Below are 16,300 nucleotides of genomic sequence, written 5' to 3'. Positions count from 1 at the left end.
AGAGGCAACATCTTGAGAGAGTTTGCAAACGCGGTCACTGCACAAATTTTTTTCCCCTTTAAATTTTAAAACCAAACCAATTTCACTTTTGCATCGTATTACAGAGCCGGTCTGTATTTAAAAGTTTTTTTGGGGAGGGGAGGAGGAGGGGGGGCTCTTAGCGACTTTGATCTCTGCCTCAGATTTGTAGCAGACAAAGCTAGACAAAGGCAAGGTGGTGGTTGCCGAGTCAAGAGCGGGGGGGGGGGCGGCGGCTGGGAGGAGAGGAGAGCAGTGTGGGCCAGGCTCGTTTCCCCCGAGCCACCCCCATTTTCTTGCCAGCGCCCTCCCGCAAATTGCGTCCCCCCCATGCCTTGCGGCCGGTAAAGGAGCCAAGATGGGGGTTTTGCACCAACTCTACCTCTTGCTGTGGAAGAATGTGACCCTCAAGCGACGGAGTCCGGTTAGTGATTGGGGTCCGGGTGAGGAAGGGGAAGGGGTGCCTTTTGGAAATCAACATACGAGATCTGAGAGCTGCTGGAAGGCAAGAGGAAGGAGGGTGCTGCCGCTGGGGTGTCCACACGGGCTGGGGAGGGATCGGACCGGCTTTTCTTCCGAGTTCTCCCTCAGCAGCAACAGAGATTACAAGGCCTCCAAAGGCCATGCAGGCTGGTTGGGCAAGGCTGATTGACCAAAAGCCTTTCTGTGTGGAGGGGGGTGTGAGAGGATTGGGAAAAGCCCCCCTCCCTGTATGGCTGCAAGGGTACAGAAAAATCATATCTCTCTCCCCCTCCCCCGTGAGGCAGCAATTCGGGCAGATTCCACCCTCCCTTCTGCTATCACTGCAAGAGAAAGCAGAGTTTTAGGAAAGGCTCTTTTTCCTCCCCCTCCTCCTTCCAGGCTGGGTGCAGGGAAGGAATCGAGAGGAAAAAAACCCTCTTTCTTTGAAGGGGATCAAGAAAAAATCTCCCCTGAATTTGGAAGGCATTGGGGAAGGCTCCCCGATTCGGGTACAGGTGGTCAGAGGCTGTGCCTTGGTTTGGAGCAATGCTTTGTTAGCATCCCTTCCTCCTTCCCCTCCCTTCGTCTTGAATTGGACCGGGAGCATCTAATCGAGGGAAGGACCGGAACAAAATAATAATCCCGCAAGCTTTGTAGTGTCAGGGATCTGTATTTTTGAGGCTTGGTTTGCCCAGAAGTCTTTCCTCATTTGCCGTTAATGTGGCAGAGATAAAGAAAATGATCTGTTGGGGTGCGTGAGTGTATAAAGGAGCCTCTTTTGTGAAGGAACAGATGGATGATTTTCAGCTTGGGGGGAGGAAACGATTAGAAGGGAGAGAGATCTGAAGAATTTATCTGTGCTTTCTTTAAGGGAAATCAGACAAACCGTAAAGCCAGAGGGCTGTTCAATATCGTGGCTAGGTTTCTGACTGTAGAAAGGGAGTACTTCCTTGTGAAGTGCACCTGTGGCACTCATTGCTACGGGATGCTATGGTTTCCTTCAGTATTGGTGGATCAAAGAAGGGATCGATGTGGGAGAGAGATCTGTTGGTTGGTGCCTCCGCAGTTTGTCATCTCACTTAAAATTTTCTTAAATGTAGCTCACAGTGGGTAGAGTGTCCTGTTCTTTCTGCACCAGCAGCTCTGCATGAGGAAGGGTAGATTCCCATTTTACAACAGGAGTATGCAATATTGTGCTGCAGCCCAGATGGTGCATTCGTCAACCCTGTTGCACCATCCTGGAAGAAGCTACTGGGTGCTCTTCTTGGATTGTACGTTTCAGCATTATTAAGCCTTTAAATTAGTTTGCTGACCCTAGATATCTTTTGGGTGACTGGTGCAGGTGGGAAAACTGAAACTAGGATGGGATTTGAGTCTGAAGCTCCTATGAAGCTCCCTGACACTGAATGAGGCCATTAGGTTATCTAGCTTAGTCTTATTTCCTCTGATAGGCTGAGGCCCTCCAGGGTCTGTGAGCTGAACCTGGGACCTCTTCCATGCAACCATGCGACATGTGTGCTGGACCAGTTAGCCAGAATCTGTTGACAGACCCACTGTTTTGCAGAACTGATTGGCACAGGATGTTGTGATGGTGTGTTTGTTTGTGCATGTGCTTTGAAGCAAACAGGTGACCATAAGGAGATACAAATCGTTGGTTGCCGGCTCTGATAACTTCCAGCCTCCTTTTTCAGAAACAGTAAAATCTGCAATTACTGTTGCTGAGGATTAAGAGCAAATGATGGAGATTCTCATCCTGCTTTGCTGAACCTCCCTGGGATATCAGATTGGCCACTGTCCAGAGGTAGATTCTGATCTGGCAGGCTATGGCAGTGTGTCTGAGCTGAAAAATTCTTAGGCTAATAATAATAATAGTTATAATAATAACAATAGTGGCGATGATGATGATGCTAGCATTTGGAGAAGAATGAATATAAAATGTAAAAATCTTCATCAACGTCTTTGCTTGATGCTTAAAAACTTCAAGGGGCTAGTCCCTGTGGAATTTGCAGAGATGGCCCAAGGAGACATTTTAATTCCTGGAGCAGCACATCCATATGGGTTTCCCTGGAGGGGGTGAAAATATTTTAATAACATATCCCTTTAAGTCTGTTGCTTTTATAAGGTACCAAAATACTCACCGTCTGATGTGGAATGCTTCACCCTGCCTTGAGACTAGAACTGGCCCTGGGAATGGGGCAAATAGGTCCATCTTATGTATATCTCTGGCTCCTGCTTGCTGTCCTGAGTATACGGACTGCAGAAGTGATCCCATGATATTCCCTGGTTGCCTTTGACCAGCGCCTTTCTCTTTGCTAGCTCTGAGGATGCTTGGCCTCCAACTCATTGCATCTCAATGTTGTGCAGGCTAAATGGTGGGGAAGAGAGAACTGCTGGCTCCTATCCCCCCCCCCCCCCGGGTTTGTGCATCACTTTAGATGACGGGGCAAGAAACACTGTGGCATCCCAGCTTCTTCGCTGTGCCTGGCTCTCATAAAGGTGTTCCCTGCCTTCATGTCTGCCGTTGTATCTGGGTAAAGCATGTGTTTAGATGCCATGGCCCCAGTTCAGGCCTGTTAATACCCAGCTCCCCCCTCCTACTTTACTGCCTCTGATCAGCCCCTCCACTGCCCAAGCCTCCAGGCATTCAATGCTCTCCTCTGTCTCAGTTCTTTTTCCTGGCTGTGCCAATGTACTTCTGTAACTGGCAGGACTTCTACAATCCTCGCTATATTTAGCTTTCCCCCCCAAATCTTATGTGGATCAGGTCTTACTGTCCCCTGCCTTGAACATTTTGATTTTCTTTCCTCACGGTTTGTCAATCCCACTAGGTTTCCTGACTCTGGGGAGGCAGAGTTACAAAACTATTTGGATTTTATCTGCCCTCCCAGTCCCCCAGATTATTCTCTCTCTTCTGCCCCCGAAACATTGCATTAGTGGTACTTAATTTCCAAGACAAGGTGGGGAGGCTTGTGGCCAAACTGTTCTTTACCATAATCTCTTAGTAGCTAGGTCTGTTGGAAGGCTGTTTTGCAAAGAGGGGGAGGAGGAAGAGATGGAGGTCTAAGCCCCCCCCCCCAGCTTGCCTGCAACATCCGTTTCATTCTCTGAAAGCATCTTCAATGGGCCAGGTCAGATCCAGGATCTTCTAGTTGCAGATCCGTGTCATGTGGTAGCAGACATTGGTCGGTCAGTTATTTTGGAAAAACATTCTACACATGCACAGTTCTATTAATAATATTCCAAGTTTCACACCAGGCATTTAAAAAGGGGTTCTGTGGCTTATAGTGCTTCCTGCACCACTGGCCTCAGATTCTACTCTTTCTTGTGTGGTGGGGTTCTCCTTCTCATTTTGATCCTTATCCTTTAGGACTCTGAATTAGTGTTTTGTTCCCATCTTGTTCACTGCGTTGGATTTTTCTGCAGAAGCGATCTGGGAAGAGGCATTGATTCCCCCCCTCCCGTTCTTTAATTTATGTGCATTACAATGAAGGAATTTTGTAGGATGAAACCACAGTAGTCAGATGTAAGACTATTCTTCTGGGGATTAATTCTGTGGAAAGCTTTGCCTCTGAGTAATAAAGCAGTATTTGGTGGGACTGGGATTGCCGGAGCTCCAACCCGAAAACCCGCTTTTAAGTGCTTACCTAGCTTGAGTTCTCTGTGTATGTGAACAGTGTGTGTCTTTTGCCACTGAGTAACCTCTCAGTGGGAGCAATCTGAAGCAGGTCTTCTCAGACAGAAGTTCCATGTTGTTCATCTGAATTTACGCTTGGGAAAGAGTTTTTGGCATTGCAGCCAGAGTTTCTGGGTTAGTGCCTGGGAATTTCAGTGCTTGGCTCCTAGTACTTTTCCTTTTGAAATTAACCAGTGACTACAGACAACCACTTGTAGGCTTCCTACTCCCAAGTAAGCTGGCATGTGCTTCCTTGAGTAAGAGGGATGATCCTTGAAGAGGCTCTGTTGACTTTTGGCCAAGAAAAGGTTAGTTGTGATTTCTGCAGCTCATATTGAAAATCATCTGGAATGAGGGCCGAACTGGAAAGCAATCACATGTTTTGATAACCACAAGCTGTTCTGGATGATGAAATCCAGGAAATGGTGGCAAGGGACCGGATCTAGGCACAAAACCTAACGGACTTGGAAGAGCTCCAATGCGATCCTCCTAAACTGGAGTGTGTGCAGGGGAGTAATAACAGAACAAACCAAATTTAACATAAAGTGATAAGGGGTGGGGGGGGGGGGGAATCTTAACTTTAAATATATGCTGGTAGGTTCTGACCGGAAAAGAGATCTTGGGGTTGTGGTTGATAGTTTTGTGAAAATGGGAACCTTATGTATATAAGGCAACTTCTGTGTTTGGGATTATTAGGAAAGGACTTGAAAGCAAAACAACCAGTATCTCAGTGCCCTTGTATAGGTCCATGGTATGGCTGCATTTAGAAAACTCAGTATGGCTCTGGTTGCAATATCTGAACAAGGATATTGTAGCAAAGGAAAAGGTGCAGAAAAAGACATCTTTAAACGATCAAGTGGTTGTAATATCTTTCCTATGGGAAAAGCTAAAGAGTGTGTGTATGGGGGGGGGTGTAGCTTAGAAAAATATAACCGAGGGCAGAGGGACCATAATAGTCGTATAAAATTCTGCTCCCCTAATCAAATTGATGGATTCAGGACAGACGAAAAAGAGTCTTCTTTCATACCGCACATAACTAATCTGTGGAAATCGCTACCACTCATGATTTCCTCTATTTTGTTGTTGTTCAGTCGCACAGTCGTGTCTGACTCTTTGTGACCCTATGGACCACATCTCGCCAGGCCCTCCTGTCTTCCGCCGTCCTCCGGAGTTTGTTCAATTTCATGTTCGTTGCATCGATATCACTGTCTTAACCATCTCATCCTTTGCCGCCCCCTTCTTCTGTTACCTTCTATCTTTCCCAGCATCAGGGTCTTCTCCAGTGAGTGCTCCCTTCTCATTTGGTGGCCAAAGTATTTGAGCTTCAGCTTCAGTATCTGGCCTTCCAGGGAACCGTCAGGGTGGATTTCTTTTAGGATTGACTGATTTGATCTCCTTGCAGTCCAAGGGCTCTCAAGAGTCTTCTCCAGCACCATAATTCAAAAGCATCTATTCTTCAGCGCTCAGCCTTCCTTATAGCCCAGCTCTCGCAGCCATACATTACTACTGGGAATACCATCGCTATGACACTGGACTTTTTATTACACTTTCAAGGGTTTTTTTTGTTTAGGTTACTTTAAAAGGGGTTTAGCCACATTTATGGGAAAGGAGAAGTCTAACTATGGCTATAAGCCATAAAAGTGGAGAGGAACCTCCATGTGCAGAGGCAATCTACCTTTCCCTAACAGGTGCTGGAGACAAACAATGGGAGAGGGCAGTTTTCTTTCATGGCCTGCTTGTGAGCTGCTGTAAGCTGACAACATGATGCCGACTAAGATGGACTTTGGCCTTATGCTACAAAGCAAGTTTGTTTTATGGCTTTCCAGATCTGTTTTGAGAGCAGGAACCTAACCCCAGTTGTAAGCAGGAAGAAACCTGACATGCATTTAAACTGTTATTGCTCTCACATGAATTCTGCATTTCTTTTTGGTGTGAGAGGAGGGGAGGGTGTTGGCTCAGCAACAATCAAAAGGCTGGTGCTTTTAACCTTTTCAAATGAGAGAGGCTTGGAATGCATGCTCTGACCTGGAAAGGTGACTTTCAGTCATCCCTGCTCATGGCTCTGGCTGTGACCCATGAGAGAAAACCTCCACGTCCAGGGGTATCCTACCTCTGAGCACCAGATGCTATGGAGGAGCACCAGGCATTCCTCTGCTCTGCTTGTTTCATTCTTAGGAGCATCTGGCTGGCCACCTTTGGAGATGGCGTGCTGGGCTAGATGAAACCTGTTTCTAAAATTTCTGTGTACTTGCCATGTTCTCTTTGGGAGTCTAAGGCAGGTTTTGGTGCTGGGTACTTTGTACTGAAGTAACATTGCGGGCTTCCATGGAAGCTGCAGGGAACTGAGGAGCGGGGACCTGGGCCACTCTGGCTAATGTGACAGGGGCTTTCCCAGCAAAGAGAGACAAAGTCGCTCTGTGGCAGGGCAGAGATTCCTACTGGTGTTTTCTCTGCCTCTTCAGCAAGCATCCGGGGCCCTGTGAGATCTGATCCTTGGCTGATCTTGCTTCTCAGCTGTAAACCTGGTTTCTTCATTGCAGAGAGTGGCGACCGTCATAGCCTTGCTCCTGCTGCCTCCTTCAGAAGATACCCCTGCCTCAGCTCTCCCTGCCATGGCCTGTTCCAGTGGTGCTGCTGTAGCCTCCTTCTGCAGCAGTGGGGTGCAGTGCTGAATGCATTAGGACGAGAGACGCTGCAGTAGAGCGGAGTGACTGTATTGGGCCAGTGTGTGTGTGTGTGTGCTTGGTTGTGGTTTCCTTGGGAAGTTGTGGGATGTCTGATGTAAGGGAAAAAATACTATCTGTTTCAGCTCATTCTCCTCCTGCTTTTGGCTTTGCCCCTCTCAAGTGCATCAGTGGCATTACTAGGAAATAGGCACACTGCAAGGGGTGTTTCCAGAACTAACAGCTCCAACTGACTCATGGAAATGAGACAAGCTGCAAGAAAAGTTAGCCCTGCCTCCAGTTACTAGCCATGATGACCTCTGGACCTCTGCCTTACTTAAACCTAAATGCAAGAAGTCTTGGGGGAAAAATACTACTAAGGGGGGACATGATAGAGGTTTGTAATAATATACACAGGGTGGGTAAAGTAGATAAAGAGATATTTCTTTCCCTCTACCGTAATACTAGAGCCCTGGGGCACCCGGTGAATTTGGACAATAGATTCAGTACAGAAAAAAGGAAATACTTTACTCAGTAATTAAATTGTACAATTCACAGCTAGTGGTGGCCTTGAGTGGCATTAAAAGGGGATTAGACAGATTCATGGAGGGGAGATGCATCAATGGCTATGAGCCATGGAGATTAAAGAGAATCTACATATTCAGAAGCACCAAACTTCTGAATCCCAGTGCTAGGGGGCAACCTCAGGAGAAGGCCATGGCCTCTTGCTCTGTTTGTTGGCTTCCTAGAGCAACTGGTTGGCCACTCCATGAAATAGGATGCTCGAATAGATGGACCACTGGTCTGATTCACCAGGGCTCTTATATTCAGTCACACCAGAGTTTCCCAAACTGACAGCTAAGGTACGTGCTTCCTAACCTGTATCTATGGGTAAGATTAAAAATTACCCCATTCCTTTAGAGGAGCCCACCCTACGTTGAACAAGTTGCTTCTTAATTCCAAGGAGCAGCGAGCAGAGAAGCAACACGGGAACCTCTCCTGAGGAAGGAAAAAAACCCCCTCAGATTGCACCTCTGCATCAGGTGTGAATGAATGAACCAGTCACACCCACTGCAAAGATGCTACAGAATTTCCTAGCCTCAGAGGAGGCTGCCTCTCAGGTTTCAGCATGAATCAGTGCTCCATCCCCACTTCCTCCATTTCCAGCTCTTCTCCTGTTCCTTGAACGGTCCCAGTTGCAAAATCTGAAATTTATGGGAGGAGGTAGCCTAATATCCAGTAAGAATTGTGGAGTTTAGGAGGGTTCTGAAGAAGGAGAAGGAGAAGAAGAAGAGAAAGATGGGGAAGGCTGCGATACCATCTCGAAGAGTCTGGCAAAACTGTCTGATCCTGAAGCAGAACTAAAAATTAATTTGAACTTTGACAAGAGGAAAAGAAATCGCAAAATAGATTAACTTAGCCTGTTTATTTTTAATGCATAACTTTAATTTTATGATATTTACACCTTAGTTAAAGAGACTGTGATTGCTTGCTTGACATTTTTGCATTAGTAATCTTCATGTTCTACTACTAAGATAACAGAGACGTATCAATAACTTTATATGTCTGTATTATGAATCCTTGTTACTCTTTATTTTAGGTTGTTCCATGACCCTGACCCTGTAGTTTTGTAGATTAGAAAATAAAAAATTTAAAAGACAACAAAAAAGAAGAGACAAGTCTGGCTTCTTTAGTGATGCCACTGTTCTCTTCCTCATTCTCTCCCCACTCCTCCGAGAATGAGACTCGTCTGTGGTCCATCATGTGGAGGGCAGTAAGGTTTTGTGCTTTGACCCAATTATTGCCACATATTCCACCAGCCCAAACTGGTTGCTGACCACCTTTTGGGTCTTTTCTTTGTGAGCCATTTGGAAACCTGTGGTCAGCCTGGCCCCTGAAAGTCTGAGTAGATGTGTTTGGATGCGCACATTGTGCTTGCTCCTGTCATGCTCTTCATGTGCATATGGTTGCATTTAATCCCCCCATTTATGTATTGAAAATATTTTTACCCCCATGCTCTCAACTATGCAAGCTTTCCAGGCAACTTCTATTGTAATTAGAGTAAGAAAACCAATCCAACAACAGTATAAAGATCAGTAAATAAATCAACAGTACAGTAAGCGGTTACATTAAGACATGTTTAAGACTGTGGTGGCTCAAGTGGTTAAGACGCTGAACTGCAGGCTGTGGAAGGTCGGTAGTTCAGCAGTTCGAGACCTGAGTGTGCCGCATGACGGAGTGAGCTCCCATCTCTAGTTCCAGCTCCTGCCAACCTAGCAGTTCGAAAGCAAGACATTGCAAGTAGATAAATAGGGACCACTTCGGTGGGAAGGTAACAGCGTTCCGGGCGCCTTGGTGTTTAGTCATGCCGGCCACATGACCATGGAAACGTCTTCGGACAGCGCTGGCTCTTCGGCTTTGAAACGGAGATGAGCACCGCAACCCTAGAGTCGGATTCGACTGGCTTTCGAGCAAGGGAACCTTTAAGACTGACAGCAGCAAAATATTAAAAGACGAACTTTCACACAGAAGATGTCTTCAGTGCAGTCCCCCCTCTTCCTCCCAGCTCGGCTCACCCTCTTGCCCAGCCTGTGATGGGCAGGTACACAGGGGTACATGTACAGGTGTGCATTCTTACTAGTGCATAGGCCAGGGGATGCTGTGCAGTTCCACAGTGCATCATGTTGAATAAGTGAGTTTTTATCAATGTAATTTTTTTAAACCTAAAGATACAAAAGGTTCTCCCTGTCTCCATACCAGTGTTTGTGTTTTGCACTTGCATAATTCACTGCGACACAGTTTTGGGAATAAATTACTAATTTTCAAGGAACTGTGTTGAAGGACAGCTGGAGAAAGAAGAAAAGGCATTCATTGAAGTTTTAACAAATGTGCCCTTTCTTGGCTTGGCCCGGGTCTCTTGTTCTTCTGAGGATTTTTGGGCGGAGGGGGATTGGTAGTTGAAGTTGGCTTTGCAGCTGGAACAAAGACTGATTTGTCCGCAAGGCAGCAAAAGCCACAGTTGGAGGGTTTCCCCAGTTGGTTTGCAGGGCAGCATACATGGGCTTGCTTAGAGGCATAGTGTATACTTATTCTGGGGTGCCATTCATCCCCCCATGACATGGGAGAAAGAACATGAGTTTCTCAGTGGGGTTGTGGCATGATTGGTGATTTGAATAGTGCCGTCGATGTACGTGGTTTACTGAGCCAACCATGCAAGACAAGTTTCTGCCCCAAGGAGCTTCCAAATGACATCTTGATAATGGAGGGGTGGGAGAGGTAGAAAACCTCCCCATGGACCAAATTTGAGTCCTTCTGGCTCCTAATAAAAGAGAAGTTTTACAAGCAAGTCTTGTGGCTTGATGGCGGCAGTTTTGATCCTCATGAAACAGTCCTGGTGGGTCAGAAGGAGCCTTTTTTGGTATTATCTGCAGTGTAGCACTGTGTCCTTTTCTTGGCTCAGCTATGCACCTTTCGGTGATGTCAGTTGGAGCCAGAGAGGTGGAGAGAGCGTTAAATGGAAAGGACAGGAGTTGGGAAGGTGCTGCGAAGTGATGCGAAGTGATGCAGAGCCAATGCAAGGAGTTTGGGAGCATGCTGACTTTTTGGGGGGAGGGGGTCTTTTCCTTGGCTGTGGGAGAATTTGAGGGCAGCAAAATGGTGCCCTGGAAGACATACAGACCTGTGACTCTCTCAAAATCATATCATACTAAAAATATAGGAGCTTCTCTCTCAAACATATTTAAAAATTATAGAAACCTTGCTTGTCAGGTCATAGGAGTCTAGCTTAGCCTTTCCCCAGACATGCTGGCTTTTGGAATTCCAGGGCGGGGGGGCGGGAGAGTTGTTTGGTTGTGCTTGATAGGAAGACCATTCAGTTATGTGCATCTCCACCTGCGTTCTGGAATGATACAGACCAGAGGAGTTGGCTGTGGTGTTGTGCCTGAGAAATACGGTTGCACAGTTTTGGCTTTTCTGCACTCCTTGCAGTAGAAGGATGATTATTTTGTTAAGCCTCTTTCCAAAGCCTCTTTGCTGGATTGGGTTGCGAAGGCGGACTCTCCGGTTAGCGTGTGAGGAACAGGTGGCATTGGGCGGGCAGGCCTGTACCCGCACTGTTGCCATGGCAATGCATGAGGAAACGGAGCCAGCGTGTGACAAATTAACACCACATGTCCATCTCACACTCCCCCCCCCCCCCGTTTCTGTGGGAGCTTCTAAAGGAGCCAGTGTGGTCACCTGCCTCATTTTAGTTTTACTAGCTAGCAATTCCGACCCAGGGTGTTGGTTTAGGGAAAGGTGGCATTGTTTAATCTGGAGGCCACAGTTTGGACTGCAAACAAGGAAGGAGATAGGCGCAGCTGGTCTGCACACAAACTGGGTCAGAAGGCACCCTGGCCTGGGGAAAGTATAACCCTCTGCTTGTTTGTGGGTGGAGGGTGGCTGGCTGGCTGAAGCAGGTGTCTGCTGTTACTTTCACATCACCGTTGCCTACTGCTGCGTGAGAGGGGCTCATCTGGGACATGGTAGACTACAGAGATAAATTCGAGCAGCTTTGGATGATAAAGTCTCCTCCACCCAATGTTGACTTGCCATTTCTGGCTTCTTCCGTGTCCAAAGAGGAACTTGTACAGGATGGCGTTACAAGCGTCACATGTGCAGCCACTTTGGCTTAATCATTTGCCGTTACCTCAGCATCCGCACTGGGTGCGTCTTTATGAGGGTGACTTCAGAGGCGAAAAGGTCCAAAGCTGCAATTGGAGCAAAAGGTCTATCTTGACCAGTCCTTATTTTCCATCTGTGGCGAGCTAGATGCTTCCGACAAACATACAGGCAGGGCATGATGCCACGTTGGGGTGAGGGCATCGCAGTTAATCACTCTTTGTGCCCTGCTGGACAAAATCCTGGCCAGAAGGGAGGCCCTGTACTCTTGTTTTAGTTCTAGCATTGCCAACTTTTTCTGCTGTGATACTTTTAACAGCAGCTTCTTCAGAAGATGTCAGCAGCTGACCCCCCCCCCCCATGGTGGGGGAAAAGCTTTACCTGTTGATTTTATACAGATTGAGTGTCAAAGGCACAAGAGCTGTTGGGCTTCTTTGTCTGAGATGTCAGCAGCTGACCAACCCCTGCCCATTCCTCAACCCCTGCCCTGTAGCTTTTTGGTAGGTCTAAAAAACAATTTACCGTGTAATTTTTGTGGAGGGGAGCAAATGGCATGGCTGCTGCTTGCCATTCCAAATCTGTTTCTGTTGCTATGGAAACATAGAAAGAATATCTTCTTATAAAGCCAGCGGTTGTTTCATGGTAGGAGCTGACAAGGGAAAGTGATGGGGGGGATGCAGTGGGATTTGGGGAGCAGAGTTCAGGTTTGGCTGAATTCTCCTCAGGGGTAGCTGGGGGTATGATCTGAAAAGGCCACTTTTTCATCATAGAAGAAATGTCTGTCTATGTCTTCTCCCTGATACCCCCAGTAAACTTTCTAATATAAAGATTATGCAGAATTCTTCATGTTGAGATTATGCTAATGTGCCCCATTTTTGCATTTAAAGAAAGCTCAAATTGCTTGTTTGGCTCTGGTCTGGTGCCTCCAGGAGCCATGTTTTGCTATCAGGCCCCCCCCCCCCAAGATCATACCATTGTGCTCACCAAATTCTGAATGCAGCCATTGTTGTCAAAATAGTTTAAGAATAAACAAGCCTTTTGTTTTCACATGCCAAAGTAGTTTCTGTGAAAATGGCTAGCTTTCTGACACCTTTCCGGGTGGCGTAACTTGATTTTTTTCCCCTGTGAAGGGGTTACAGGCATCTCTACAACACTGGTTGTAGAGATAAGGGCTCTTTGCCTCCCCAAATGGTTGTGGATATTTCTACCCTCAGACAACCATTCTGAAATGAGGAGGAATCGTTAAAATCATGTGCTACGTAACATGCATAACATGTCTGGTGACATGGTTTACTACCATCCTGGAAATTTTACCTCACAGTTTCTTCACTATCTTGACTACCATCTCAAAATGTACACCTGAACAACATCCTGTTTTAAATGAAGGCTTAAACTGCTTTAATAATGGTTTCCTCCCCCCCACCCCAAGGAAGCTACAGTTATGTGAGTGGAGTTAATGATTTTGAACTGAAAATGTTCAGCACGCTTACGAAGAAACAATCCCCAGGATGTTGGGGGGGGGGCACACCATCCGTGACAGTTAAACCGGTATAAAAAGTATAGATTAGCCACAGGCAACCTGTGGTAACTGCTATTGATGCTTCATGTGTACTGCCTGTAACTATTTTGGAAGCCAGTTTTCTATGGAATCTGGCTCTGTGACAAGGGCAGTTTTATTGTATACTCCTTGAAATAATATTTATGTAGGATTCTCTTAAGTGCTCAAAGCTCTTAGTTCAGGCCTGTTGTAAGGATTTTGCCAGTGTTATACTGTATCTATATTGCAACACTGAGATTCACAAGGTGGCTTAAACTACCAGTGATTGAGGTCAGATTTGAATTAGGGCATTCATAGATCGTGCTTCTAACCATTCTGTTACACTGTTCCTCAGAAAGCCGTTTGAAACTGTCCTTGAAAGCGGTGAATGGGATGAATGACTGGCTTTCCTTCACATTAGGGACATATGAATACGCTAATGTGTTGTCATGTAAACCTTCCTTGCTTGCTCCTTTTCTGGTGCTGTGCTCCTTATTTGTTTGTTTACACCATTTTAAAGCAGTTGACACAAAAACAGCAATAAATATTTGTGTAAATTTGTTGGGGGGGGGAACTGGTGCAAGGGAAGAGAAAATGGTGCAAAAATTTGATGCACACGTTTCATTGCACATGAAGAAGTGAAAACGCAAAAGGGATTTTGAGTTGGATCGATGGGTGGCAAAATCTTGGGTTTCATCTCTAGTGAAGTCCCTGAAGATACTGTGAGGAATTTTTTGATCATCTGCAACCACAAACAGTGTAGACCGTGGGTAGGAGTTGGCCAACTGGAACGTTCTCCAAGGCCAGCTTTGGCTGTGAACTTTGGTTATCTGGATTCAGTTTGTGATTGATACAAAAGCCCAGGCCATTGTTATATTGTGTCAGTGAGTGAGATGAGCCTTTGTCATCATCTCATTCAGGGGAATTCTGTTTTTACAGTTGTGGTGAAACTGAGAGTGGTGTTCACAGCTAAGGTGCTGCACTTGGCTCCATGAGATCTGGTTTCAAGTCTTGCTGCTGCTCTGGTGGCTTCCACTCCCTGTACCATATCAAGGAAGTGTAGGTCAGCCTTGGGAGGTCTGTTTGGAGGCATGAAGTCCCGGAGCACCTCAGGCTCTTGAGGCTGCTGCTAATTCCAAGTTACAACCTTGGTAAAGTCCTTTTCTTCCTCATTCTTTCTAAATGAGTTATTGATAACCCTTTGTGATGTCTTTGAAACCTCAAGCCATAAAACAAAAACCAAGCCTGCCCCATCCTCAACTTGGCGCTGCCTGGTAGGAGCTGGCAAAGAAAGTGGGTGTTAATGTTTCATGGTGACAAAGTGCCATTGTAAGAGTCTTTTTTCCAACAACTGGTAAACAAGAAGGAGGGGGGAGACCCCAGGAACAATGGTGTAAGCTGAGCGGGAGTGGGGGTTGGCAAGAGGGGTAGCTACTTCTTTGGTAGGAGGGAGGCGTGCTGTGGTTGGTTTAAGGACTGGATTATCAGATACATTAATAGATTTTCAGAATGTGGGTTCCAGCCTGTTTTGTGTGGCTGAAATATGCACTTTGTTTCCTGCATAATTCTGCCTTCTTTTTTTTTGGTTTTCAAAATTTTATTTAATTAAAACAATACAAACATGCATACTGAAAGGTATAGTACATTGTGTTTTCAATCAATTTCAACTCAGTATCTGTACATTGCACATAACTAGCCTTATACTCAGTCTAATCATGCTTTTCACATCTAATACTTATATGATGAGAGCTCAGACTAAACAACTGTGAATCAAAAATGTTTCCATTCCAAATAGTTACAGTTTGAGGGTAGTAGATCATTTCCCACAAAATATGTGATCAAATATGTGCGCACAAATTTGGTATGAGATCCCGCATGACTTCTTGTTCGCCCTTCATATTTATCTGCAATCTTGTCCATTATAAAATGATCCCAACATTTATTTCGCCAATTCTGAATGGTAGGAGGCCATACGCACTCATCCTACCCTAACTCGCAGGGCTGTTCTGTGGATGAAAGAGAGTGAGAGAGAAGGAGAACCCTGAACCATCACGAGCTCCTTGGAAGGAAGGGTAAAAAGTAGAGAGATCAGCTGGCCTCCCTCTTTCTCCCCCTTCCTTATTCTCCATTTCCCCTCCTTCCATCCTGTTTGTCTTATTTTTCTTTAGTCTGTTCCTTCCAGTTTTGATCTTACCTTCCTCCTTTTCTTCCTTCCTTGCCCTTTTCTCTTTAGACTTGTTTTTCATTGCCCACCTGTGTTGGATTGTTGGGGCACCCTCTGACATAGTAGACGGGCTGTTAGGTTTCTAATTTGTAATATTTGGATTTTAAAATTGTAGTATGTTGATCTTATTGTATATTTAACTGTTATAAGCCGCCCTGAGCCCTGATTGGCAGGGAAAGGAGCAGGAGATAAACTGAATAAACAAATAAATGAATAGATGACTAATAGTTAGCATTTGTATAATGCTTTCAGTGTTCAAAGCATATCATAGGGTAGACCAGGGTTGTGGTGCCCATGTTGTCGGGAGGAGGGAGAGCAGCTTGCTGAAGGCCATCTAGTGAGCTTGTGGCAGACGAGATTCCATCTAAGGACTCCTGATTTGTAGCTTGGTCTGTTAAACACTATGAAAAAAGCACAAAGCATGATTTCCTCATCAATAAATCTGCTTGCTGTCTTTTGGGATTCTACACATAGGATGATATACGCCCTGGACTGGAATCCTGTGTGCGCTCTTATGCATTCCCTGTGTTGGATTGTTGGGGCACCCTCTGACATAGTAGACGGGCTGTTAGGTTTCTAATTTGTAATATTTGGATTTTAAAATTGTAGTATGTTGATCTTATTGTATATTTAACTGTTATAAGCCGCCCTGAGCCCTGATTGGCAGGGAAAGGAGCAGGAGATAAACTGAATAAACAAATAAATGAATAGATGACTAATAGTTAGCATTTGTATAATGCTTTCAGTGTTCAAAGCATATCATAGGGTAGACCAGGGTTGTGGTGCCCATGTTGTCGGGAGGAGGGAGAGCAGCTTGCTGAAGGCCATCTAGTGAGCTTTTGGCAGACGAGATTCCATCTAAGGACTCCTGATTTGTAGCTTCGTCTGTTAAACACTATGAAATTTCTGAAAAGCACAAAGCATGATATCCTCATCAATAAATCTGCTTGCTGTATTTTGGGATTCTACACATAGGATGATATATGCCCTGGACTGGAATCCTGTGTGCGCTCTTATGCATTCATGGTACTAATGTCCAGATTGACTTGTTAGAGGTGGACTCT

General features: G+C 45.7%; 1 protein-coding gene across 1 annotated transcript in view; it reads left to right on the top strand.

The window, feature by feature from the left end:
* Positions 1–376: 376 nt before the first annotated feature.
* ABCA2 (ATP binding cassette subfamily A member 2) overlaps positions 377–16,300 on the top strand; it is a 90,784-nt gene continuing 74,860 nt past the window's right edge. Inside the window, exon 1 of the mRNA XM_015426491.1 lies at positions 377–442. Coding sequence (XP_015281977.1) covers positions 377–442 — 66 coding nt within the window. The remainder of the gene's footprint in view (positions 443–16,300) is intronic.

Source organism: Gekko japonicus, unplaced genomic scaffold (genome assembly GCF_001447785.1).
Source record: "Gekko japonicus isolate JY-2015 unplaced genomic scaffold, Gekko_japonicus_V1.1 scaffold1195, whole genome shotgun sequence".
Classification (NCBI taxonomy): domain Eukaryota; kingdom Metazoa; phylum Chordata; class Lepidosauria; order Squamata; family Gekkonidae; genus Gekko; species Gekko japonicus.
The sequence above is the reverse complement of the archived record's forward strand: the minus strand, read 5'-3'. Positions and strand labels throughout refer to the sequence as shown.